This window comes from Apteryx mantelli, chromosome 2 (assembly GCF_036417845.1).
Source record: "Apteryx mantelli isolate bAptMan1 chromosome 2, bAptMan1.hap1, whole genome shotgun sequence".
In the NCBI taxonomy this organism is placed as follows: Eukaryota; Metazoa; Chordata; class Aves; order Apterygiformes; family Apterygidae; genus Apteryx; species Apteryx mantelli.
The window spans coordinates 67,997,216-68,022,652 of NC_089979.1; the positions used below are offsets into that span (position 1 = coordinate 67,997,216).

General features: G+C 36.5%; 1 protein-coding gene across 1 annotated transcript in view; it reads left to right on the top strand.

Annotated features, from left to right (window-relative positions):
• The window catches only part of CDYL (chromodomain Y like), a 106,771-nt gene extending 83,925 nt beyond the window's left edge, over positions 1–22,846 (top strand). The window contains exons 3-7 of the mRNA XM_067290809.1: positions 11,249–11,505; positions 12,144–12,316; positions 14,335–14,545; positions 19,430–19,573; positions 20,998–22,846. Of these exons, the coding sequence (XP_067146910.1) occupies positions 11,249–11,505; positions 12,144–12,316; positions 14,335–14,545; positions 19,430–19,573; positions 20,998–21,156 (944 nt within the window). The 3' untranslated portion in view covers positions 21,157–22,846. The remainder of the gene's footprint in view (positions 1–11,248; positions 11,506–12,143; positions 12,317–14,334; positions 14,546–19,429; positions 19,574–20,997) is intronic.
• Positions 22,847–25,437: the final 2,591 nt, after the last annotated feature.

Sequence of the window (25,437 nt, forward strand, 5' to 3'; positions counted from 1 at the left end):
TTAAAAAAGTTAGCAGATTTTTGCAGAGAATGTATTTTGGGGGAATTGACACCACCAATAACTGTAATAAGCCTGTTTTCTATAGTGACTTGCTCTTCAGCCTGAAGCAAGGCACCTGAGCAATTTTGCACCATTTTCTATGTGTGGTAGCATGTGTTAACTGCATAATTACTGTTTTATTGTGTTACCAGTTTGGGGGTTTTGTGTGTGAGATTGTTCCCTCTGATAGGCTGCTTCATTGACTGTTGTCACATTTATGTAGGTCTCTCTTAAAGACTGGCAGATGTTTTTTTTTTTCCTTAGCAATAGCAGGAGCACACAGAGAAACCCTGCTCACACATGTGGTAGGCATGTGGCTGTATAAGGACAGTTCACTCCACTGAATTCCTCCCAGCCACCAGCTGAGATTGGAGCATCGCCTTTTGTGTTCACTGCTTTCAGCTGTTCATTTTCTTGAGATTTACCCTGGGCATGGTTTTTGATTTGCTTGTGTACCACTATCTTCTCAATTTCAACTTTTGATGGAAACACGTTCTTATGATAGACATTTTTCCAAGACTCATGGCCACGTTCAAGGTCTTTGCTACCTCTGCAAATCCCACCACCTGGAGAACCATACCATTTGTGTTGGGGTCAAGTCATGGGGCAGGATGGTGTGGAGACAAATGCGTCCTATGTTTTCTAGCAGTTGCCTGCAGTGATACAGGACAAAGCCTAATGCTTTCCTCATACAAAGCATCTGATCCTACTCTTTTAGTCTCAGCAGACTTCTACTGTGGACTGTAGAACTTTCTGGGAGGATTTTATTATTATTTAATATGGACAGTACAGGGAATTCTGGATATTCTTTGTGACTTCTCCACTCTAGACGTGTCCTTACATACCCGCTCCTCCTACCTAGTATTGAGCAGCAACCTCCAGCATCTTGTAAGGTCGTTGCCAAAAACAAGTGAGAGATCAGAATCAGCTTGAGAGCACAGGTTCTATTAACTTACTCCTTTCCATCTTCCCTCATTTCAGTTGTTGCCAGTAGGTAGTGTTTGGAATATATTTCTCTCCAACAGTATAAAAGGACAAATTTGGCAAGATAATGTACTGTTTTGAATCACTTTTCTGGTTCAGAGCATCTAACTATCCAGCACCTGTTGCATGGCATACCCAAAGATATCGTTCATCATCCTGCTTTTAATGTGGGTTTATTTTCCCAGAATCCTGGGAAAATTATGGGAGTCTGATTGCCTCTAGAACAATTTGGGAATGCCTCTTTAGATGTGTAAACAGCAATTTGTGCTTTGCCTGAAGACATGGTCTTTCACAGATCCTTTTGGCTCAAATCCTTGACTCTCCTGTAGAAACTTCTTTCCCTTGCGCACCTCTGCTTCAAAAGGAAGAATCTGTTTGGCACTTGCATTTCTGAATGCATGTTCATTCCTCAAAGGACTCCAGAGCTGTATTGTACTTCCCCAGAGTGCTCTAGCTTTCTTTTCACCCATACTTTCTTTCCTTCTGCTCCCCTCTGGCGTCAGTTCCCAGCTCTGTTGCTTTTTTCTCTTCAAACACTTCAAGTGACAGAAATGCTCAAGGAGTTAGCAGCACTTTTGTGTAAGTGCAGGACTCAAGACTGAATACCCAGCACTGCAATACTTGGGGTTGGTTGGTTGGTTGTTTTTCTAAGAGGTACCCAAGAGTCTCAAGAGACTCCTCCGTTTCTCTTTTCCTTCTCACCCCAGCCAATTATTTCTGTCCAGATAAGGGGGTTTACTGATGCAGAACAAACTGCAAGTATTAATAGCACCTGTGCTGCAAGCTAATATGGCTTCAGGTAATCTATTCACTGACCACCTCTTAACAAACCTGGTGGTTAATGTCCCACAGGAAGTTGAGACATCTTTGATAAATGACAGGTGCCAGGCAGTGTCTAGGAAGACAGTACCTCTACTGGGTGGATGAGTAAAAACAAGAGAGGGCTCTTTGCAGCAGAGGTGCTCACTCCAGATGCTCTGAGAACTCAGAGCTTGGGGTCTTCTATAGGAATATATGTACATCGGTGTCCTGGACCTCTGGAAGTCCACTAGCCCTGCTTACCTAGGACTGCCCTCCATAGGAATGCCAAATGTTTCTGTGTACAGTTGTGTACAGAGTTCTTGCAAACTCTGTATTTAAAGCCTCACCTATGTGATAAAAAATCAATATGAATACTTTTTATTAACATTTTCTTTTTAAAAAGAAGGTAAATAGAGTATTCTGTCAACATAAGGATGCTATACCCACCTATTAAATCTTGTTAATAATTTAGGTAGTGTTTTAGAAAGTTTTGATATCTTTACAAGAAAATGTTACATGTACAGAACTCGTGTATGTTCATGTCTATACATGAAACTGCCTGGGATGTCTTTTGGCAATATCTGTTCTAGGCTAGCCCTACATTAGGGCACTCTTCCACATGAAGAGAGCCTTTTTTAGATCACTTTGGGAATTAGATTAAATTGCAGCAAAGTGCTCTTAATATAGAATGTGTTCACCTCAGGAGTTAGTGTGAAATAGCTTGGTGTACTTCAAGTTCAAACCTTAGCCTATTTTGTGATACCTTTTCTCTATGGATGAGCCCCAAGAGATCTTCTTATTTAACTCAAATTTCAGAACATTTTGAATGAATGCTGTGGTATCATAATCTGCAGTTTGAGAATATCAAAGGATAGGATATGAGAGAGTTTTTATGAAATATGAGTTATTATGAAATGTTACTGGTGTTAAAAGGCCTTAAAATTAAATCTGTAACAAGGTTTATCTTATTTATATTTATTTGTGAGAAAAAGTAATACCACTAACTCTTTTCTTTCTCCATCAAATACATTGGTGCATGCTACTGTAAATATGGCTGGGATTTCTTGACTGGAATGATGTCAGAAGGACTTGGGGATTTTCACACAGAATGGTTGAGGTTGGAGGAGACCTCTGGAGACCATCTCATCCAACCTCCCTGCTAAAGCAGGGTCACCTGGAGCACATTGCCCAGGATTGTGTCCAGATGGCTTTTGAATGTCTCCAAGGAAGGAGACTCCACAACCTCCCTGGGCAACCTGTTCCAGTGCTCTGTCACCCTCACAGTGAAGAAGTTTCCTCGTGTTCAGACGAAACTGTCTGTGTTTCGGTTTGTGCCCGTTGCCTTGTGTCCTGTCGCTGGGCACCACTGAGAAGAATCTGGCCCCATCCTCTCGACACCCTCCCTTCAGATACTTGTACACACTGATAAGATCCCCCCTCAGTCTTCTCTTCTCCAGGCTGAACGAGTCCCAGCGCTCTAAGACTTTCCTCATAGGAGAGGTGCTCCAGTCCCTTCATCATCTTAGTAGCCCTCTGCTGCACTTTCCTTTTTTCCCTCCTTTCCTTTTTTCCCTCCTTTCCTTTTTTCCCTCCTTTCCTTTTTTCCCTCCTTTCCTTTTTTCCCTCCTTTCCTTTTTTCCCTCCTTTCCTTTTTTCCCTCCTTTCCTTTTTTTCCCTCCTTTCCTTTTCTCTTTCAGCTAGCTTGAATAACAGTTGAGATAGTTAAAATGAGCATGTGCGTTACTTTGTATTTGTCAGTAGTCTTCTAGTTGTAGATTTAATGGAAGAAAAATTCAACCTAAAGCTGAAGGGAGGGGGGGAAGAGGTGAGCAATCCCAATTTATTTTGATGCCATGGCAAAGGAGAAAAAGAAGTTCCTCATCTTGGGAGTGGTTGTTTACATATTTGAGGTGAAATGAGCATAAAAAGCCTGAAGATGTATTTTAAAAGCCTTTTATATTTGTTAGAAGGAGGATGTTTATTTTCATTGTAAGACAGCTTGTGGAAAATTTAGTTAATACCGTTTGCATAAAAATGTGTAATTCTTTTTCCAAGTTAGTAATATTAATCAATCAGACTTGTTAAGAGCTTTGTTGCCAAATTAAATTCATAACGTTATCCCTGTTGTTTTTACAGGCGTAGTCCTAATAAATGTCAGGTCTACTATTTTGTTATTCACATCTTTAAAATATGTAAACTGTCTGTTAATTCCACATGTATGACTTAAAAGCCTATTTATGCTGATGGCGGAGAAATGCTGTTGTGACCTGTCGCAGTTGCCCACTTTCATTAGTAGAAACTTAGTATTCTCATTAGTTGCATTTTTGGTTGGAAATACGAGTTTAGGTGGATGTTTATGTACAGTATCTCTTACCTGCTCTGAGGAGGAAAGACATTCAAGAGCAAAAATAGTTAAATAGCCCATAACCTACTAATGTCAAAGGCGACCATAATGCTGCCATCTTCGTAATGGCATCACTGTAAAGCCGTGAATATATTCTGTCAATGCTATGAGTTACCGAAGAGGCAGAAAACTACTTAAAGCAGGAAAGAATGGCTACTACAGATTGTACTGCTTCAATGTGACGTGGCAGCCGAGATAAAAATCAGTGTAGGACTGAAAATTTTTTAATCAAGTAGAGAAATACTACCAAGGTTAAGTGTGTGTGTGTGTGTGTGTGTGTTTGTGTGTATGCTTTTTTTAAAGTTAGGCTTATTTTCTCTCTACATTAGTTTTGTCCACAAAAATAGCGTCCCATAAGAAATTTACATTTTGAAAGAGCATGTGTTTCAAATTGTCTTTTAAAATAAACACCTATACAAAATATGTGGAAGGGAATAGAAATTAAGTGCATGTATTTTGCTGATGTGTCCTGGGAAAGCAGATTTTTAGGAGTCGAAGAAGGAAGTTGGCAGTCAAGGCTGCCAACCACTGCAGGGCTGTTTGTTTCTCTCTGCTGCTGGGTTGCAGTTGTGTATCGCTGATGTTTCACCAAGTACTCCCACAATAATTTGCCAGTTAGCCTGTGATTGAAACATGCGCTCTGTGTATGGAGGGGTGATGGATTTGCAGAAACAACAGAAGGTGGCTGAGGAATATGCAATGATTTCCTATGTAACTATTTCCTTAAAACAGAATCAAGAAGTAGTTAATTATTTGAAGAGATGCAGTTACCTTTGCCCCCCCCCAAAAAAAAAAAAAAAGAGAACAAAAAAACAAAAAGCAGTAAGAGTTTTGAGGAGGTTTCAAAGTTAGTGGCAGGGTATCACAGTGTTCAGCAGCCCGTAATTTAAAGGACTCTCACCGTCCCCCTGTCTCTCCCCCAAATCATGTTTGGGGGTATCTCAGCTGTCTATTCTGATGCTGGGTATGTGCAGATTATTACTGATAGCACTGTTTTTGTGCACTGCATCAGTATAACGTATTCTGGAATGATTTTTGGAAAATGTATCTTTCATGAAGGACACATACCTTCTGAACACACTTTCAAAATCACAGAGCAAACCAGTATTTTAGGGGAAATGTACAATAAATTCAGTATATTTTTCTTCTTAAAAATATTTATAGTGAGATTCAAAGGAAACCGACTTTTGCTTAATTCCAAAATATAAGTGCTATGAATACATACATTCAGACAAAAAATGGATGCATATAGAGTAGCTTTTTGGAGCATGTAAGATTTTAATAGCTTTTTAGACATTCTCAGTATGGGTTTCTAGACTTTGTGCCAATACACTGTAATTTTAAGAAATATCTGCTGTGTAATTACTGAAGCAGAGGTGGAGAAATTACTGGAAGCCAGTGTATATTGTATTTGCACTGCAGTATCGCTGTTTGGGGTTGGTGTCCCATGGTGTGAAATACTTGCTGTAGTGTAGAGTTCAAACTGGAAAGGCCTAATAGTGCTTGCAGTTATGGCTTGCTAGTACATGCAAACCTGGGGCAGGAGAGTACTGTCTGCAGGCGAAAAGGGAGCATGAGGCAACCTGCACTGGACAACTGAATCTGTGCACGCAGTCTTGTGGGTTAAATATAGTGGGATTACAAAACAGTGCAAGTATAGAAAAGACTTTGTGTTCAGTTTTCCTGGGATAAATACAACTGATTTTTACCACTGATTTTTTTTCAGTTTTGCAGATCATATTTTTCCCTTTCCCATATTTGAGTTTTAAACAGATAAAATTACAATGGCATTTTTGCAGTTAACACTTTAAGAAATTGTTGTTGATAGCGTTAGATGGTTCATTTGCTTTTTCAAGTGGGAATCTTCTTATTGACAAATTTTTTATTTATTTTAAGAGAGGAAGTGGTTGGCACATTAGGGCAGAGAGAAGGAATGAGGGTCCCAACTTCTTTTAGCATTGGAAATGAGATATCTGTTTTTCACAGTGTCTTTTGAATCCCTCTTCTTGAGTTTCTCTAGGGCAGAAACTAGAGACTGTTTCTTTGCCAGGGAGCCAGGTGGGGCCCAGAGATGGTTAAGGTGTACAAGGAGCACTCCATAAATGTAAGGGCTTATTTTTGTTTTGGGGGTGGGAAGGTTGTGTGTTTGACTTTTTACTGTAATTATTTTAACAAATTAACGCTGCTTTGCTTTTCACTACAGCGAGTCTCACATGAGAGCCATTTCTCATGGAAGAGGAATCTCAGGAACAGTCTCAGAGGACTAGCAGAAAATATGTAGGAAAAATGATAATCAGAACAGTAACAAGTTGCCAGGATGAAACAGTATTCCCCTAAGAGTTTTAAAAGCACTCGGATATAAAATTCCTGAGGTATTGGGTTGCCCTCAGCACCAAAGAAACGGAAGCTGTGTGAACTCTAGGAGTGACTGTGGAAACTATAAAGCAGTAGATTTTTATGGAGGCTAGCCACATCTGAAGCTTGTTGTGAACACTGTAGACATATCTCAAAATACGGAGTGATTTCATGATTAAAGTGAGACACTGCTTTCAGTGCCGATGCAGGCCAAATGACAACGAGGGAGCAAAACAGAACTCTAAACAAAACTACGCCAGTAACAGCACATGAAACGGTACCTGAAAAATTACTTGTTCTCTATTAGATGTTACTGCTCAGGACAAAGGCACTGGAATTTTTTAGGTAGTTTTCTGCAAACTTCTGCTCAGTGCTAGTTTAAAAATTAAATAAATTGTTAGGAATTATTTTGGAGAAGGAGAACAAAAGAACATGTGAATATGTCACAATATAAATCCCTGTCCTGAGTGTGGTGCCATTTTGGTCCCCTGTTCCAAGATTAGCAGAAGAAGAGTGACAGGTTCAGAACGGCTTCTGGAAGAAGAGAGCAAAGAGATTGGGACTAACCGGTCTGCAGAAGGGATATGAAGAAAGTAAACAGTGCATTGCGAAACCTTCTGCCACCAGATATTTTAGAAGAAAAAGCATAGTGGTTTCAAAAGTACATGGGATACGTCCATAGGGCATAAAGCTTTAAATACATTGCTTTGCATGCACCTTCTGGTTCTGGACATGCAAGTTTTTGGAATCTGATTGCTGGAGTTGAGGAAAACGTTCAGATAGCGTTGTTGTGTACCTCTGCTCTACCTGTGCTCATTGCTTAGACGTCTGCGATAACCCTTCAGAAACAGAATACTGTGTCAGACAAACCTTCGAGTTAAGAGTACCGGCACTAGCACATCTGTAGTTGAAAATGAGCATGCAAAAGAGGCTAGGCATGGTTGTTACAGCATCTCTTTGGATGTGTCCCCTGTATTGTTGTGAGGAGGGGGATGCTTTTACTCAGAATTTCAGAAAAATACTAGGTACTTACTTGCCATATAAGCTAAACTAAACTTCCTTCTCAAGAAAAAGGAGTTGGGAGACCCTAATAGTGAGGCAAGAATGGCTTAGAGAACAGCTTGGGGTTTTAACTTGGTATCGTTGAGGAGTTGTGTTGCTCATTTTGTTTTTAACTAAATGCTTATGTGTGTCTGGCATGATACACTTTAATTGCTATCTCCTTTGTATTTTGGAGAGGAGGCTTTTTCTATGTTTTCTTCCTGTCAGAGCCTTTGGCAGTGGGATGGGGATGATATCTTTGCTGCTCTGCCCCTTTTCAACTTATGTATTTTGTGTCTTTCTTTCTTTTGAATAAGACCAATTCCTTTCTTATCTGTTGTCCATAGTTTTTTTCTAACTAAGAGCAGCTGCATGAAAAGGGTGACTCTTATCAATTTTTGATCAGCAGCTGTAAAACCAAGTAGTCCTGCTGAATTCATTCTGCGTCTGTATGGTGAAGCTTTGAGCAGTGGTAGCATGTCACCACCTTTGAGAGGATCACATTGTGTTAATTAACACTTAGTTTGCATTTGGAAAGTATTTTTGTAACTATAAGCTGTTTATGTATCTTTTAAACAAACATAGTTCTGCATTAGTTGACAACATCCAGGATAAATTGTGGTTTTTATTTTTTTTCAAGCCCTCATTTTTTTTAGGGAAGGCTAACCTTGGAAAGGGGAGTGTTGTGGGTTTTTTGTTTGTCTTTGATCTACTATGTGCCTCAAAATATTGAAATGCAGAACTTTTTTTTTTATGAAATACATTTTTTTTGAGTTGTAAAATATAGTTAAAACTAACTTGAAAATAAGTGACTTCAATGCAAAATTATCATCGGTGGAATCTGTGGAAATACAGTTACTTCTCTCTGGCTTATTTCTTTGCTGCAACACATGTCCAAGACTGTCCAGTGATGTAACTTTTGCCTGTTCATAATTAGCACGCAGTACTGCCTTACCTCTAACTTTTTTCCTCACTTCTGAAGATTGAATGCCAAAAGAAACTGTCCCTTACACTCTAAAGTTGTGGAACATCACAAATGTATACTGATCGTGACAAATATTAATGAATGTATTTTAAATCTGAGTGCAATTTTCTAATCTGTAACAGGTGGCTAAACCCCCCTGCGCAAAAATACTGTTTCTAAAGCCAACAGGTTTTTGATTCCAGTCTAAGTATCCCCAAAGTGTGTTAGATACAGGGGACTCCTTCCACTGAACTGCAGCTGTCCCTTGTCTGTGGTTTGAAACCATCACTATTGACAAGTGCAGACTAAATTTATATAAAAACTTACCATGTCTGTTGCCAGCTGGATAGGCTTGAAACCTGTTGTGTGGTGTTTATAATCCCTTGGTCTATCTTTTGTCTCTTAAAGTATATAATCATTTCCTCTTAAATCTCAAAAGTAATATTCTGGTATTTGAGTGCATCTTTAGAAGTATGACTTGTGGGCAAAGATGTACTCAAAGCTGTTACACAAGGTTACTGACCCTTTTGGCCAAGCCTGCTGTGCGCTCCTGCATCTCCAGTTAGCTTTCACTATGGCCAGGACAAGAGCAATAAAGTCTTACAGGGAGCATTAGTAATCAGAGGTGATTTAAGTTGCATTCCTTTACCTTTCCTATGGAAAACCAAACCATTGCAATGAGTGATGCCATTTCATCTTGTGTTACTAATGAAAAATTGGGTATCGGTGGTGTTCCTGCAATTTCCCTTTGAAGGGAATTCTTCTAAAGGACCATAATCAAGATATTATGGTTTAAAAGAGAAAAATATCTGAAGTATCTGTCATCAATTTCACATTTGGCATCAGATTTTTATTTATTCTGCTGAAATGAAAAAAGGAATTTGATAAGCTCTAGAAAATTTAAGAATAAATGTAAATCTTCTGTGACAATATATAATATTCATTTTCCATTTCATTTTGTTCCCTTCTATTCTCCCTGCAGTTTCTTACTCTCTTTTCTTTAAGCGATGGAAAAATCTTGAATTGCCTTTATCTTCTTCACAAAAAGTGATGTGGTAAGAGAGGAGTAAATACAACAAGAAAGAATTGAAAAAGTAAAATAAAACCTTATTACAGTATAACCTCTTTGACAGGCAACATACCTAATTAATCAGAACGATTTGTAAGCAGAGATGTGTTTATTTGCAAAAATTTAATATAAAAAGTTCATTTATTTTTGAAGGTGGTTTCTGAAATACAAATAGAGAAATGTATGATCTCTTAATTTTGTTTTTGTTAGCCTTTTTCTTAATATAGCTCTCTCCCACTTCATATGGGTTAAAGTAAGCAATATTTGAATATTGTTGAAATGTAGAGATATACATTATTCCAACTATTTAGGTGAGTCTACTTAATGCCACCACTGGACCCACAAGTGTTTCATGTGTCTTATTTAAAAAAAAAAAAAAAAAGGCATTACATGTTAGCAGAACTTTAAAAATACAGCTTCTTCAAAATGATGATGAGGAAAGAAACAATATCCACCAGTGATATTTAATCAACAACTTATTTATACATATTTTATCTATATTCTTAAGATGACACATGCATGATGTTCTGAAGTATCTGCGAGGTAAAAGCAGTGGGTTTCCAATAGATTTTAACAAAGTCTGGCACTTCAGAACTCTCCTATTGTAGCCTGTAATGTGCTTTTCCAGTGTTTTTAACTTTGCCGCCCCATGCACACACATATTTCAGTATTTTAATCTGAAAAATTTTATAAAGATTTTAACATACAGATGGACAATAGACCCAAGATGTTCTCCTGTCCTTGCTTCTCTTATGAAAGCTGATTATTCAGTATTCCGTTTCTAATTTGGAGTACAGAAAAACCTGTCCCGTTTGTGTCATGAAGCATGGCCTCTTTACTCGCAGTCCATCCGTTCTGCCTATTTAAGTTACTGGGAAGAAGACCAGAAAGACAAAATATTCTATTTGCCAGTTTTAATTGCAAAATTGTTTAGATTTGAGAAATATCTCATTGTCTATTAAAATATTCATCACTGCATGGGGGGTTTTTTGTTTCCCTCTCAACAAAGCGTAGTCTGTATTTCTTCATTCATTCCTGTTTTCCTTTAAAGACTATTATGCTCTATGTGATCTTGTCAATCAAGTGCTTTATTTGGTTTATTGCAGGTGTCATTTTTTCAGTATATTAACTTCGTGTTGGCTGAAACCAAAGGCCTTTGCTTGCTCTTTGCAATCTTGACGCTGTTAGACCATTTAAAGGAGTTGGAAAAGGAAAAAGCAGAGCGTTAGTGTCTTGCACAATTTTAAAACTTTTAGAAACTTATTGTAGTGCATTGGTATTAGGAACATCAGATAAAGCTTTCCCCCCTTACTAAAAATAAGTAAATGATGATTGGTCTGTTTTGATAGTTTAAAATTTATTTTCTTAAATTATAAAGTTAATTCACTGGATGCCTTTATCCCTTTAATTTTGGTCTATGCATAGTGTATATTTTTGTAATGTTTCAGTAACTTCCAGGTGAATGAGTTTCATGTTCACTGTGTGTTCTTAATAATACGTCTAGCATGTTTTCATGCTAAAGGGGGATTTTGAAACTGCTGAACTAATAAAATACAATTAATAGAATGTTACTGTTTCAACTTACTTACAGGTACATCCACCTTTATGGAAGCATTAGCAGCTAATGGTACAACCAACATACAGACATCTGTAACAGGAGTGTCAGCCAGCAAACGGAGATTTATTGATGATAGGAGAGATCAACCTTTTGATAAAAGGCTACGTTTCAGTGTGAGACAAACGGAGAGCGCGTACCGGTACAGAGACATTGTTGTCAGGAAACAAGATGGATTCACACACATTTTGCTATCAACGAAATCATCTGAAAACAATTCACTAAATCCAGAGGTGAGAACAATTTGCAGTTTTGGGGGGAGGATGCAGAAAGAATTCCAGATGTCTGCATCAGTTACACCTCTTATTCAAGCACAAACATACATGAAACAAGGTTTGGGTTGTTGCTTGCAAAGTATTCTACGTTTGGTTATATTTTGTTCCTCTTTGACAACTTGATTTTTTGTTTAATTGAGTTTTATTTATTAACTTTGTATACTACGTTATCTGAATATTACTGTCTCTTATTATAAATGTGGTGATTTATTAAGTGCAACTTGGAACAAACTTTAGCCTGAATTAAGGTTCTCTTTCTGACCTGGTTGCATATGCCATCTGCTGTCCAAATTACAGAAATGCTGAATGAATGCTGTAGTTACAGATAACATCTAATAGATCTTTTCTTAATGATTTCATTATCTTAGCCTAATTACATTTTTGAGATAAAAAGCATTTAATAGTGTGTTACTTTGCTCTCTTTATTTTTAGATAATGAAAAAGTTAACTTTTTAAATATAATCGTTGAGTGGATCTTAAGGAAAAATTAGAGATGTCAAAGATTCAGATCTGTCATGGGGAAAAAAAGAGAACAGTATGCTACTTTTTAATAATATAATAAAAAAGATTCTGATTAAATTTTGATGATTTTTCAGGTAATGAAGGAAGTCCAAAGTGCACTGAACACAGCAGCTGCAGATGACAGTAAACTTGTGCTGTTCAGTGCAGTTGGTAGCATTTTCTGCTGTGGTCTTGATTTTATTTATTTTATACGACGTTTAACAGATGATAGAAAAAAGGAAAGCACTAAGATGGCAGAAGCTATTAGGTATGTAAAATTGTCTACAGTCGTCTGAGTGGGTGTTATTCATTGTCTAGTCTAGCTCATTTTATCTTCCGATAAAAATATAACTATGCTCTTTCAAAAGTCTTTAATTCAACGAGAGCTCAAACAGTCACCTGTTATGTGATACAGTATGCAGAACTTCTTTATACTCTCTTTCTACCTGGGTTGTCATTTCATGCATCGCTATTTATACTATTAGAATTTAACTATGAAAAACTGTTATTATGATAATATTTCTGTAGTTGAAACCAATTTTAAAAGACTCACATTTTTCTTCCTGAAACACTCTATGGCTGTTTTACATACGTAAATACAAGATGTGCATCTTGTATTTATGAGTAACCTAATATACTATATACAGAGCAGTGGAATGATGGATATTCTGGAGGGGGAGATTAGTGTTAGTGAACATTATCCCAACACTAGCTACCAAACCTGATGTTTAAATAAAATGAGCTGAACAGCTACAGACTAGAAGAATTTTTTGGGGGGGGAAAGCATGGATCATAGAGAAGTTTTTTCATACTATATGAAGTAGCTTATCCATTTCAGCACTCTGGTTTTGAAGGCCTGAGATCCTGGATTAGCTTTTGTTTTCCTCCAGTATATCTATGTTCCCTCAGAGACCTCAATATTTCAGTGACAGGTTCTCTATGTTCTGTTGTTGTTATCAATATTTATGTCCCTGAAAAAGGACTTGTAACATTTAAAGCCTGCTTTCTTGTAGGCACAGTTGGCTCATAGAATAATGACAGTTATTTTTTCAAAGGAAAACTTTCAGTCATCCATATAATGTTTGCTCATGCAGAGACTTCAGATGCTGGCAATAGACAGAGGCTTTTGACAATGAGATTCTGCCATTGTAGTTTAATTCAGGCTCTTCTGAAAGCCTGAGTTATGACCTACTACTCACAGTTAATAAAACGGATAAATGTAGAGGTAAATTAAAACACCTACCAAATACCCTTCAAATATAATAATGGTATTTTTCATACACATGCTCGAGATTGTCCTCTGTAGAATATTCAGACATGATTACAATTATCCTGAGTCTCTGGGTGGGCTGTTTGTCTGACTGCTTGGATAGGATGGTTCCTATAGAAATTTTTTTGCATTCATTTCAGTTAAATGCAATGAGTGAATGGGAAGCATGGTAATCTTTCGTGATGTATGAAATATAGTAAAAATGCTCTGTTTTGTAGAAATACAGATATTGCTACCTCCAAGTCACTAAATCTGATACATTTCTTTTTAATTTTGATTAAAAAAAAATCCCACATTCAGCATCTAATACTGAAATGAAAAGTCATCTGTCAGAGTATCTTGAGGGCATTTGCTCTTTGAAAACAGAGAGGTGTGTAAGCATCCATACTTTATGCAATGACCAACATATCCGGCTACTAGAATGAATTGCTGTTTTGTGTTGATAACAAGGATGAGAGTATACATTTGTAAACTAATAGCATAGCACCAGTAGCATTATGATCAACAACAAGAGGGAGATGAAGGGGATAAGTTTAAAGGTCTGTGATATTTGATGATGGAGATCAACTATTTATGGCCTGTTCATAACTTAAAACAGGCAGATTTGTTCATTAGGAAAGATCTCTCACTGAAATCCAGAAACGTTCCTTAAGAAAACTCATTAACTCTTTGCTTATGGTATCTTCACTTACACCAATATCATATAGAAACACAGAGCAAAGACCAAGCAGGGCTGTAAAGACACTTTGGTGCCCTGTGGTCAGGAATGGCTGCAGCCTCTCCTGAGAGGGGCTGTGAGGCACGTGCTTGTACCACGTGCAACACTGTGCACCGGCGCTGTATCAGGTGGTGCCCCAGGAGGGGCGTTGAGTCTGCACCTGCCTAAGGTTGTGGTGGGAGAAACAGTCTGTTACGAAATCATGTTACTGTGGAGATGAGTTATTACTGAGTTCTCAAGGGCTGCTATATTTTACTCCTACAAAGTGTAGTGAGTGCATGTTTTTGTTTCTCTTCAGGAATTTTGTGAATACTTTTATTCAGTTTAAGAAGCCCATCATTGTAGCAGTAAATGGCCCAGCTATTGGACTCGGAGCGTCTATATTGCCTCTATGTGACGTGGTTTGGGCTAACGAGAAGGCTTGGTTTCAGACACCATACACTACTTTTGGACAAAGTCCAGATGGATGTTCATCCCTCACATTCCCTCGGATAATGGGCCTGGCTTCTGTAAGTAGCTTGTGGGGTAGGAGGTGACAGTATCTCAATGCGGTTGTGATAATTCTTCTAGAACAATTTCAATTTTTTTTTTTTTACGTTTGCTGTGTTATTTTTTTTCCTCTCTCTCTCATGAAAACTTTTCATGAGAAAATGGTATTTATAGCTTCTCTGCTCCATGCTTTTGCAACTAGTCTTCACGTGAGTGCAAAAAAGGGAAAGCAAGCATGGGGCCTAATCAGAATCCCCCTTCACAGGCGCAGTTAACCCTAACCATGCCAAAAAGCAAAGGTGTATAACTGAACACACATTCCCTGTTGTTCTCTCACAGGGATCAGCCACTAGTGTCTTGCAGTCACATCTCACAGACTGCAGCACAGAACAGGCTGGTCTGCGCTCAGTATCTTTTCACAGCAGAGTACTGTATCATCAGCTATTAGCAGACTCATGCTAATGTGCAAAACAGGTAATGCAGATTTCATGCAGCACAAGCAGTCTTGTCAGACTTTCCCTACCTTGTAGGACTATGCTGATGTTTAACATCAGCGTGTCATACAAGAAATACTCAGTCCGATCTTTTTTCCTTTGTGAAGGAATTTTTTTTTCCAGTTTTGCGCTCTGGATTTACAGTGTTGCTGGACTGAAAAAAATGGTAATGCTTTGTGTTATTGCTGAAAATATAAGCTACATGTTATTTAGTTTCTCTTTCTTGGCTTTCCAATTAGATGAAAGAATGAAATATGACCAAAAGCTATTTAAAAGTCACTTAGCTATATTATTTTCATGTTACTTACTATTTTTATGCTGCATTCTCTGAAAATTTAGACTTATATCCCATTCCAATTTGAAAATGAATGGTAACAGTATGAAACAAGTGCCTGCAGCTACAAGTGTTTTTCCTAAATTACTGTTTATTATAAAAGCCAATTCTTTCCATATAGACATTTATTGATTAAACAATAGAGATGTAAATATATAAGATATATTAAAAGCACCTAAAGTTTGAACAGCTCTTATGACTAATTGTATGATGTCTGGATTTAGTTATTAGAAGAAAACAGAAAAGGTAAATGAAATAGATTAATAAAGTTATAAAACTGTCTTTAATATCTTAGCATGTTTCAAACTACTGATTGTTCCTTTCCCTTTTTATTTGGCCATCCATCCATCCATCCATTCATCCATCCATCCCCATTCTTTAGAGACTTGTGGTTGTTATTTTTATTTTATTTTATTTTTTGGAAATTGTGTTTTTATACAAGAAGCTCTTCCTTAGTATACTTTCATGTGCTTTGTGAATGCTCTCATTTTTATAATTTAGAGACGATGTTACTATCTGTGAAAGCTTCCAGTGATCACAATTCCATAATATTGGGTAGCTTTTTAAGTGCAAAAGGAAGGGTGGGGGGGAGTGAAGTCCAAGCCAATGTTCTCCTACCATCCTTGACATTACAGCAATGTCAGTGCTGTAATGAACACTGGCACAAAATTGGATTAATTTATCAGTGAATTTCATTATATATATTCAGAATGCATACTGAAAATTTTGAAAAGAAGCCTGCTTTCTGTCCATTAAAAGGGAGAGAGAAGTCAGCAGAAAGACGAAGGTAGCAAGAGTGAGATGGGAAACGTTCCAAAACAAAAACAAATTAAATACATCATACAAGAGAAAGAATTAAGATCTCTGTATCCATCACAAAAATTGCCACAAACGTATTAATTCAGAGATATTAGTCCCGCCTTTAACTCTTTTTAATCAGATTCAGTGCCTTCTTTTTATGATCAACAGCTAAGTGAAAATCTTCAAACTCAAAATTATTGGAAATATCTTCCCTATGAGGTCAATCCTGACTGTTGAGCAGGTCTGTCGTGAGGATGTTTTTCACAGAACATGTGTTTGACACAGAATTCATTATCACCGGAAATTTGAAGCCAAGACCTTAGGGTTTAAAACTGATTCTACATTAGGAATACCAAGAATTTTAGAAGAATTCTGAAAGTTTGCTCTTGAGTTTTTAAAACAATCTATAATAGAGTAAGGTGAAGTCTGTTTTGGAGAATATGTTTTTCTGTGTCTGTTTACTGTGGCATTCTCAGTCTGTTTTTTTGAGCAGCTGGTTCTGGCCCTATAGCACAGGATCCACGTGATCAAGTCTCACACACTGGGTTTCTATGTCAGTCTCTGGCACACTTAGCAGTATTTCTTATGCTTTTCTGTGAGCCATGAGGGATTCACGTTTTCTAGTGTCTATAGGCCATGTCACGGCCAGGGTCTTGGGCTCTCTAGAGACCAGCTGCCTCTCACAAGCCAGCTCAGAGTGCAAGGGAGAGCTGAGGTGCTGCGCTGCAGCTAGGGCTTGTGCCAAGGGCCCCACGTGAACCACCGACTGCTCACTCCATAAGAGGGAAATTGAGAGACCAGCGCATGTTCCAGGGAAGTATGGCAAGTCTGCAGTGGAAAGAGAAAGACAAACAGAGTAGAAAATGAGAGTTAATAAAGAGATTGTTGTAATTATTAGTGAAATATTTTTGTCATCTTAGTTTTTTTTTCTTTTTTATATCATATTTCTTGGTAAGTAGCCAACAAGTATGTTGATTTTTTTTTTTCCACAGCAGATACAAGACATGATTGAATGATTAAAATTTCTTAGTAGTGGGTCTCCAGCATACATTGTATATAGATCAAAAGTGAAATGCCAGAGGGAAACATTTGTCTTCAAAAACCTGTCAGCTGAGGACACTAATGACAGCACTCAATTCATGTGAGGTTTGATGCTAACAGGGTGTTACAGCTTGACAGAATTAAGATGACTGCGCTGTTATTATTTGTCGTTTTTCACGTTCAAAAAAACCTTAGTAGTATCTGCTGAGTTTGGGGAGAAAAAAGTTGTAAGGGTTCTCTGGCATTCGTTTTTTTCCTCATCACCAAAGATACATGTGAAGAATGCGTAGAATTTACCAGCTGACTTTACATTTCTGAACTTTCTAACTCCCAGTAGACTGACTTGACATTTTGGTCTTTGATGTAAGTGCTAAGTATCTTTTAAAATGATTCTGAAAGCCATTTTATATATCTCCTTGGGAAAATGGTTCCTATTTTGAGCAAAACGTATATATCATTGACTATGGCTAGAATTTCAAGTTAGTATCATTCACATATAGTCTAGAAAATTAGAAGGTATAATTACAATAGTTGATGAACCTTGTCTATTCAATTTTACTGGAACCTTTCACAGAAGGTAGAACTAAAAGGATATATAATTTGTACCTTTAGTTTGACCTTTTTTTTCTTTTTTTTAACTAATAAATGTGACTCACAACTTTCCATATTAACTTCTGAGAGATCTGCGTATGGTACCTTTCATGGAAAAGATCTTAAGAACCATCTCTTTCTATGTGCCTAGCAGACTGGAGTCAGCAAACAAACTGTCCGTAGAACCCAGACTTTATATTTCATCGCAAGTAATAGACCTCTGAGTCTTAAATTTCTTCATCTTTAAAAGGGCAATACTAATAACATTATCTATAGTAACTGGATCATTTGAAATCCTTAACTAAAAGTTGCTATCATAATTACCAAGTATTATTCAGCATTTTGTTCTAAGAAATGCTACACTTGTTGGGTTTGGGTTCTTTTTATTTTATTTTTTGATTTTTTGATTTTTCTAACAGCCTCATTTCCCATAGTCCAAGAGTCCAGTGATGGCTTTTTCATATTTTTGATGTAAATTAGTCATTCAGAGACAGTAGAAATGGTATTTTGAGGTTGGTAATTACTCTGAATTTTCATCTTCAGTGGCTGTTTCTGTGTGGATATCAGTGTGAACAAAAAGCTTAACTGTATAAGAAACTTCACTAAAGGTGAAATTAAAGCATGAGCATCAATGGCTGTAGGATGAAGTTTTAACACGGAAACTGTTAAACAGTGAAGTGTGTGATAATTACAACTCAAAAATTACAAAAGTAGGGCTTTACTGCACAATGTATTATTCTATTCTATATACTTTTAAATTGAAGCTTTTAAACTATGTGTAAGATCTTCTTTTAAATAGTATTTTTTTCAATAAAAACAACACTATATTAGCTTTTGAAAGAATTTCAGTTGAATATTGAATTTCTGAATAAAGTGGGAGTGTTTCCTTTCTATGAATTTGATCACAAATTGGAATATATCCCCTTCACTTCAGTGGTTTTGGAGATCAAAATCTTAAGACTGTTCAACTATATCAAATGTATTGTAAATGAAATACTATATTGCTGAAGATTTTTGAGCAGTATTGAAAATAAACCATATATTTAGGTTTCAAAAAAATTTTAGTAGTAAAAAGCATTTTAGTTGCAGAATACTTAAGTACATCAATAATAAATATCTAACTGTGCTTTCCTTCCAAGATGGCTGTTCCCAAGAGGTCACTGCCAAAACTGGATTATCTTCATAATCTACAAATAATGTAGATTTTTAGGAAAGATTAAGCTGCAACTAACATTCTTGTTATTATAAAGGGCAACTTAATGTCTTCGTTACTCTTTTACAGATTTGTCAGGCATTGTAGCCTGTTACCACATTTACTTCAAGTTAATCAAATCAGCAACTTCAAGAAAACTAGAGCTGATGAACACTGCTCTTGAATAGGAAATGACAAAAAAACATTTTCACATTTCATGTTTAATTGTAGACCTGAGTATTTTTGGAACTACTGAAGTAGTGTAGTTGACAACACAGAACAGTTCATCTGTAGGCAAGTCTTTTTCTTTAATAACTAAAAGTTGGAAGAGCCATAATAAAACTATGTCTCACATAGTGCAGGCATTTTCCTTATTTGTTTTGAACATTTTTCCTTTAATGAGTTTTGCCTCATTACATTTCATACCAGAAGTAACTTTTTATCCCTTCAGGCCAATGAAATGTTGTTCAGTGGAAGGAAGTTGACCGCGCAGGAAGCTTGTGCCAAAGGACTCGTGTCTCAAGTGTTTTGGCCAGGAACATTCACACAGGAAGTAATGGTTCGAATTAAGGAACTTGTCACATGTAATTCAGTTGTAAGTTTCATTTATTTCTTATGGTACGCTTTTATAATTAGATTAATAAAAATTAATCTAATTATTTTTATACTATATCATTACACTCTCTAAAAGACAGTTTTCGTGGAACAAGGGCCACAAATTTCAGTTACACTGCCTTTTAACACACTTCTGTATGGTTTTTTAAAAAAGTCTCTCTCTGACCTCCTCTCTATCACATACCATAACACTTTGCATTTAATTACATTAAATGAATTGGGTTTACCAGAAGTTGTTTTTACTGAAGCATAAGTGATGTGAACAGTTGCCCTAAGAGCTACACAGAATCACAGAAATGATGTCTCGAGTTTTAACTTTTTCTGCTAATGAGATTTATTTAAATTACTCTACCAAAAAAATTGTCACTAAAATTAATCAAAATACAGAAGATATTCAACTTTAATTGGAGAAAGGGGAATGGATGCCACTATCTATAAAATAATAACATTAGCAAAACTATCTGGGGCTAAGGTAAGTATGAAGAGAAATAGCCAGATAAACGGAAACTTTTTGCAGTTTTTCAACCAGCTTCACTTAGTCTTCTACCAAATCACACTGGTTTAGGGACTGGAAATCTTTTTACTTGCATCTAAACATATCTTCACATTTAAGAATCACTTCTTCAATATATAGTTTCTTCAAGTATCATATATGGTAGAAAATTGTAAATATTTACAAATGTAGCAAAAATGCAATCCTTGACATTAGGCTGAAATTCCAGTTTACCAGTAATGCATAGTTCAAGAAGTCAGTCTTTCATAGTTGAGTGCACCACTGGCAGTGGCTAAAACAATCAAAATTTGACGTTTTCTTAAGGAAAGAGATGGTCAGTTTCAGTACAAATCAACTGTTCCATTCATGAGAAATTTTGGATTTTGAATCAGGTTAACAGTTCTTTAAATGAAAAAGCAAACTTGAGGTCTTTCAGTCTATTTTAAATGCTGTTCTTTAAGCTTCAAGGTCTTCCAGGTTATTAGAGCAGTCCTGGATAATAGTGTTTTGACTAGATTTCACTAAACTAGAATTTCTCTTGAGTACCACTATAAAACCTATATATATATAGGGGTGTGTGTGTGTGTGTGTGTGTGCGTGTGCATATATATATATATATACACACACACAGGTGTGCGTGTGCACACACACACACATATACACACTTATACATGCCATATCTAGGATTTTCATTATGTCCATATTTTTGTGCTTTTGTAAATTGAGTTGGTATAGGGTAAAAGAAATCCTGTATGACTCTATAAAAAAGGCTTTTGGGAACGCAGTATGTCCATGAATTGATATGCATAAATTTACTATCAACTTCACAATTTGCCAAAAACAAATCCGTAAGTGTACATGTTGCTGAGTTCTTATGTAATACTGAAACAACTCTGGTTTTTTTGTCCTAGGTACTTGAAGAATCCAAAGCTTTAGTACGTAATATCATGAAGGTGGACTTGGAACAAGCAAATGAAAAGGAGTGTGAAGTTTTGAAGAAAATCTGGGGCTCTGCACAAGGAATGGACTCAATGTTAAAATATCTGCAGAAGAAAATTGATGAGTTCTGATGAGATGCCCATTGACACTGGAATTGTATTTCCTGGACATCAGGGCAAACAAATTATGCCCATTTAAAAAACATATAAGCTCACCCCTTGCTCAGCTTGGGAACAGGAGTGGAATCCCCTTACCTTTTAGAGTCAAGGGGTTGAAAAGTACTGTATCATTTAAATTTGAACAAAACTCCTTTCTCCCTGAGTTTTATATATATATACACACATACACACACACACACGTGTGTGTGTGCGTGTATAATACACACACACAAAATATCTTTTTTTATATATATATAAAGTAATATGTGTGTGAGTGTGTATGTAGAGACACACACACACACACAAGCTAAAAATGATAGAGTGCACTACGAAACATCTCTCTTAAGGCTCTAGTTTGTTATCTATGGCTAGTACTGTATCAAATAGAGAATGGATTAAAAAGTGAATGGTGTTGCATTATTTTCTGTGTGGCAGGGAAGTCTGGAATAATGCTTTTTTTTTTTTTTCCTTCATTAGAATACAGAATTGAAACGGGTATTAGCCAGCCCTTACTTTCACTGCCCGACAAGTCAGTTATAAGGCATCGTCTCAAAAGAAGGTTGAAATACCTCAAGTAATGGAATATTCTAAAATAATTTTTGAGATTTAAACCCTATAATGATTAAAAAAAATCATGCGTATCCCAAAAAAGAGAGTGTGCTCAGGATTAATGCTAAGAAAACACTCTGTCCTTTTTTGGGGGGAGGTATAGAGGGGTGGGAGGAAGAGGGCAGGAACATATTTAATTCTTACCCATATAGCATGAAGAAACCACTGTCTCTTGGGGAGAGGGAATAAGGGGAAGTGGGAGGGAAACTGAGTCGGGGGAGGAAACAAAAAAAAAGCTTGTTTTGCAGTATTAGTGAATCACTGAATATCTTATGTATGAATATCCTAAGTTATAAGTTAGTTTTAGTGGGTTTTTAAATAGTCTCTCTGGGTTTGATTTTTTTTTTTTTTAATTACATAAGTGCTTCTGTTGCTGGGTGAGAATACTACTTTATATACAGTTTGGTTTTTGTTTTGTTTTGTTTTCTTTTCCTATTTGCTGGTTTAATTGATGTATTACACCAAAAAATGCATTTTATGTTCATAAAATTTTAGGTTCACTTAGAATATATTATTTAATAAGTTAAAATTCTTTTGGCACACTATAAAGTACAAAAACTTCTTTTAAAAAAAAAAAACTACCTTATATTAGATGTTTAATGTTCTTTGTCTATGCTTTTTTATTATTTTAAATATACACTATATACAGTATGGTGTAAAAGAGTGCCCTGTGTAAATAGACCTATTCTGCATTCCTTTCAGGAGTGGTTATTGATTCCTGACTGCAGATATCTATTATTATTTGGGTATCTGTGCTTGCAATCTTATTGAATGTATTATGAAGAATGAAAAAGAAATCAAACCTTATTTTTGTACAGTTTTGAAGTTTTTACTTGGAACTGACCCACCTCCCCTTCCCAGTGGAGAGCTGTACAGTGTGTAAATCTGCCTTTATCTTGGATTGGTACAGTATTTTTGCATCTGTGGGACCTACTTTTTTGTTCTAGTAGTTTGAACTATATATAAACTGTACAATCTGTAAAGTTTTTATAGAATAAATATTCAGCTGTGAAAACTGGTTAAATAAAACTAATATTTCTTAACACATTTTAAATGTGCTTCCATACAGTTGTCTCTTTCAAAGGCATTTCAGTTCTAAGGTAAAATTTGCAAACTAAAGATGAGAGAAGATCATGCTAATGCTATATTTTGTTAAACTTCTTTAGGCTCATAGCAATTTCCTTCAGTGAAAAGTTGAAAATCAATTTATTGCTGTAAATTATATAGATTTTTTTCTCTTAAAGAAGGCAGAGGGGGAAAGAAAAGGTACAGGAAGCCATTCTACTCTTAATTATTTTTGTTTACAATTATCAAATAACATTTGTTAAATGTTTATTACAATCTCTTTAAAATAGGCCATTTTCCCAAGAATTCTGTAGTATACAACAAAATGAGAATTCATAGTAGAATCCGATCATACTGAAAGGGAAGAGGAAAGAGACCTTACCCTTTACCTGTTAAACCTTTCAGGGTTTTACTCAGGTTCGTATTAGGATCCCTTTTCTGTCACTTGTAAGAGCCATGTTGGCATAAATTGCATCTATTTCAGCTCTGGGATGTTTTATGCTGTCCTTAAGCATGAAAGAATTTCACTGTAACAGAGGATCTGAGCTAGAGATTTTTAGAAGAATTAAATCAATTCAAGGTGAAGGCAATTCAATGGAAAATAATACCACTTGCTTCATTTTTTGTTATTATCAGTCTGTTACTATGCCTACAATTTGCATATTGGGATGTAAATAAGTTGGTGACCACGTACATTCCTGTCTTTTGACCAAAAAAAGTCCTTAGTTCATTTACACTGCCTGTGTCACAGCTACACACTGTGCAGTCTCCCTACCTTTAAATTACAGCTAACTTTACCCTTAACAAATTATAGTCTCATTCATAAATAACATACACATTATCTATATACTGAACTACAGGGGTACTGTTTCTTTAGAAAAATACTTTCCAGTTCTCTTCAGGATAGGTCAAGAAATAGTCTCAATATGTATGACAGAGTTAGTCATATGCAAAACTTACCTGTCAGAAAGTGTTCGGAAAATCAGAAGTGTTCGGTGGAACGAGTAGAAGTTAGTTATGTGTATAGCCATTTATACTGAAGAGGTCATATATGGAGTAGTTAAACTACTACTAAAAAGAAGAGTTTTTCCTTCTCTGGCTCTAATATATATGTGGAAGTAATATAAACTGAAAATCTAATCCAACAGGAGAGGCATATCCAGCAAGGTAGGCACCAGATACTGAATTAAGATACAGTGTGTGCATTTTTCATTCCCCTCAAATCAGAATTAGTGCTCTATTGATCCACAATAGCTACCTACAGTAGTTACAGGTCTGTCAATGTTTTGTGTTCTTGCAGGACATAATTCTGTTAAGAGTTGTTACAGCCACCTGTATTTCTGAAAAGAGTTGACAAGTTTCCTAACACTCTGGGCAAATAAATTTCTGGCATTTGCAAGGAAACATGGCAAGGTGAAACTTTTCCGTCAAATAGTATCTAATAGGTAACATAGAACTTTACTGTCAGCTATCCTGGGAAAATAAATCTAGAAATTATCTATCTCAAACAACTGAGGAGCCTATATTATCTAAATGGAACTGCATTAAGCCTAGTTTAGTCTTTGCAAAATTATCACAGTGCAAAGACAGTAAAATAAAAGATTTCGCTGCTTATAGCAAGCAATCAGGCATAAGCAATCATAAAAAAGTGACCTGAGAGATTTTTAAATCATTGTTTTCAAGGCTTTTCTCTACAGGAGACATAGGTCTTTGTCTACTGTGTTTCATTTCTGATGCTTGTATTGTTCTACATAAATTTGCAGTACTGCATAGATATTTTAAATTAACCTGAAGCATCAGCTTTAGCCTCTGATAGTTGAAAACAACTGCAGCCACAAAAGGTTGACTGAGACCAAACAAACAGCAGGGTGAGGAGGCTGCTTAAGCCAGCTTTCACTTCTGAGGAAGCTCATTTGCAATCACAGCCTCACAGGAACAGTGGTACTTCGAGATGGCTTTGCTACTCTGACTCCAAGACTGATGTGCGAACAGCTTGTTCATGAAGAATTTTGGAACACCAGGAGTTGTTTGACCCAGGTGCAAAGTAAAAACATAAAACCAGACTCAGAATCTTCCTGAATGCCAGAGAGAATTTCCATATGGCTTTTTTTCAAAGAGGAGTATTTCCTCACTTTTTTCATCCTTCAGATGTTATGACATAAATCACCACAACCAAATGGGTGTCCAGCTTCTAGTCAATGGTTAGTAAAACAGGGAAAGATGGTATCAAAAGATAAATCTGGAATAGCTTCAGTCTGGCTCAGTCTTGACCCCTGAGTCTCCTGTGAAGATGGTCAGCTATCTTGTTTGCATCACTAGATATCTTGTAGCTACAACATCTGCTGAATTCCTTACAGAACATAAGATACCCTACACCCCAATTGTTGGGAGTAGACGTATTCAATATTGGTGCTGAAACATAAAGCAGCCCAAGAGCCTGGATAATATGGTGCAGGAGTCTCTCTCTGACATTCTAAGATCGCCTTCTGAAGTTGCTAATGTCTCAGGCATTAGCAAATCGTGACTTGCCAGTCATTTCAACCTGGATTGGATATAGGCCATAGATTATGCTTTTCCACA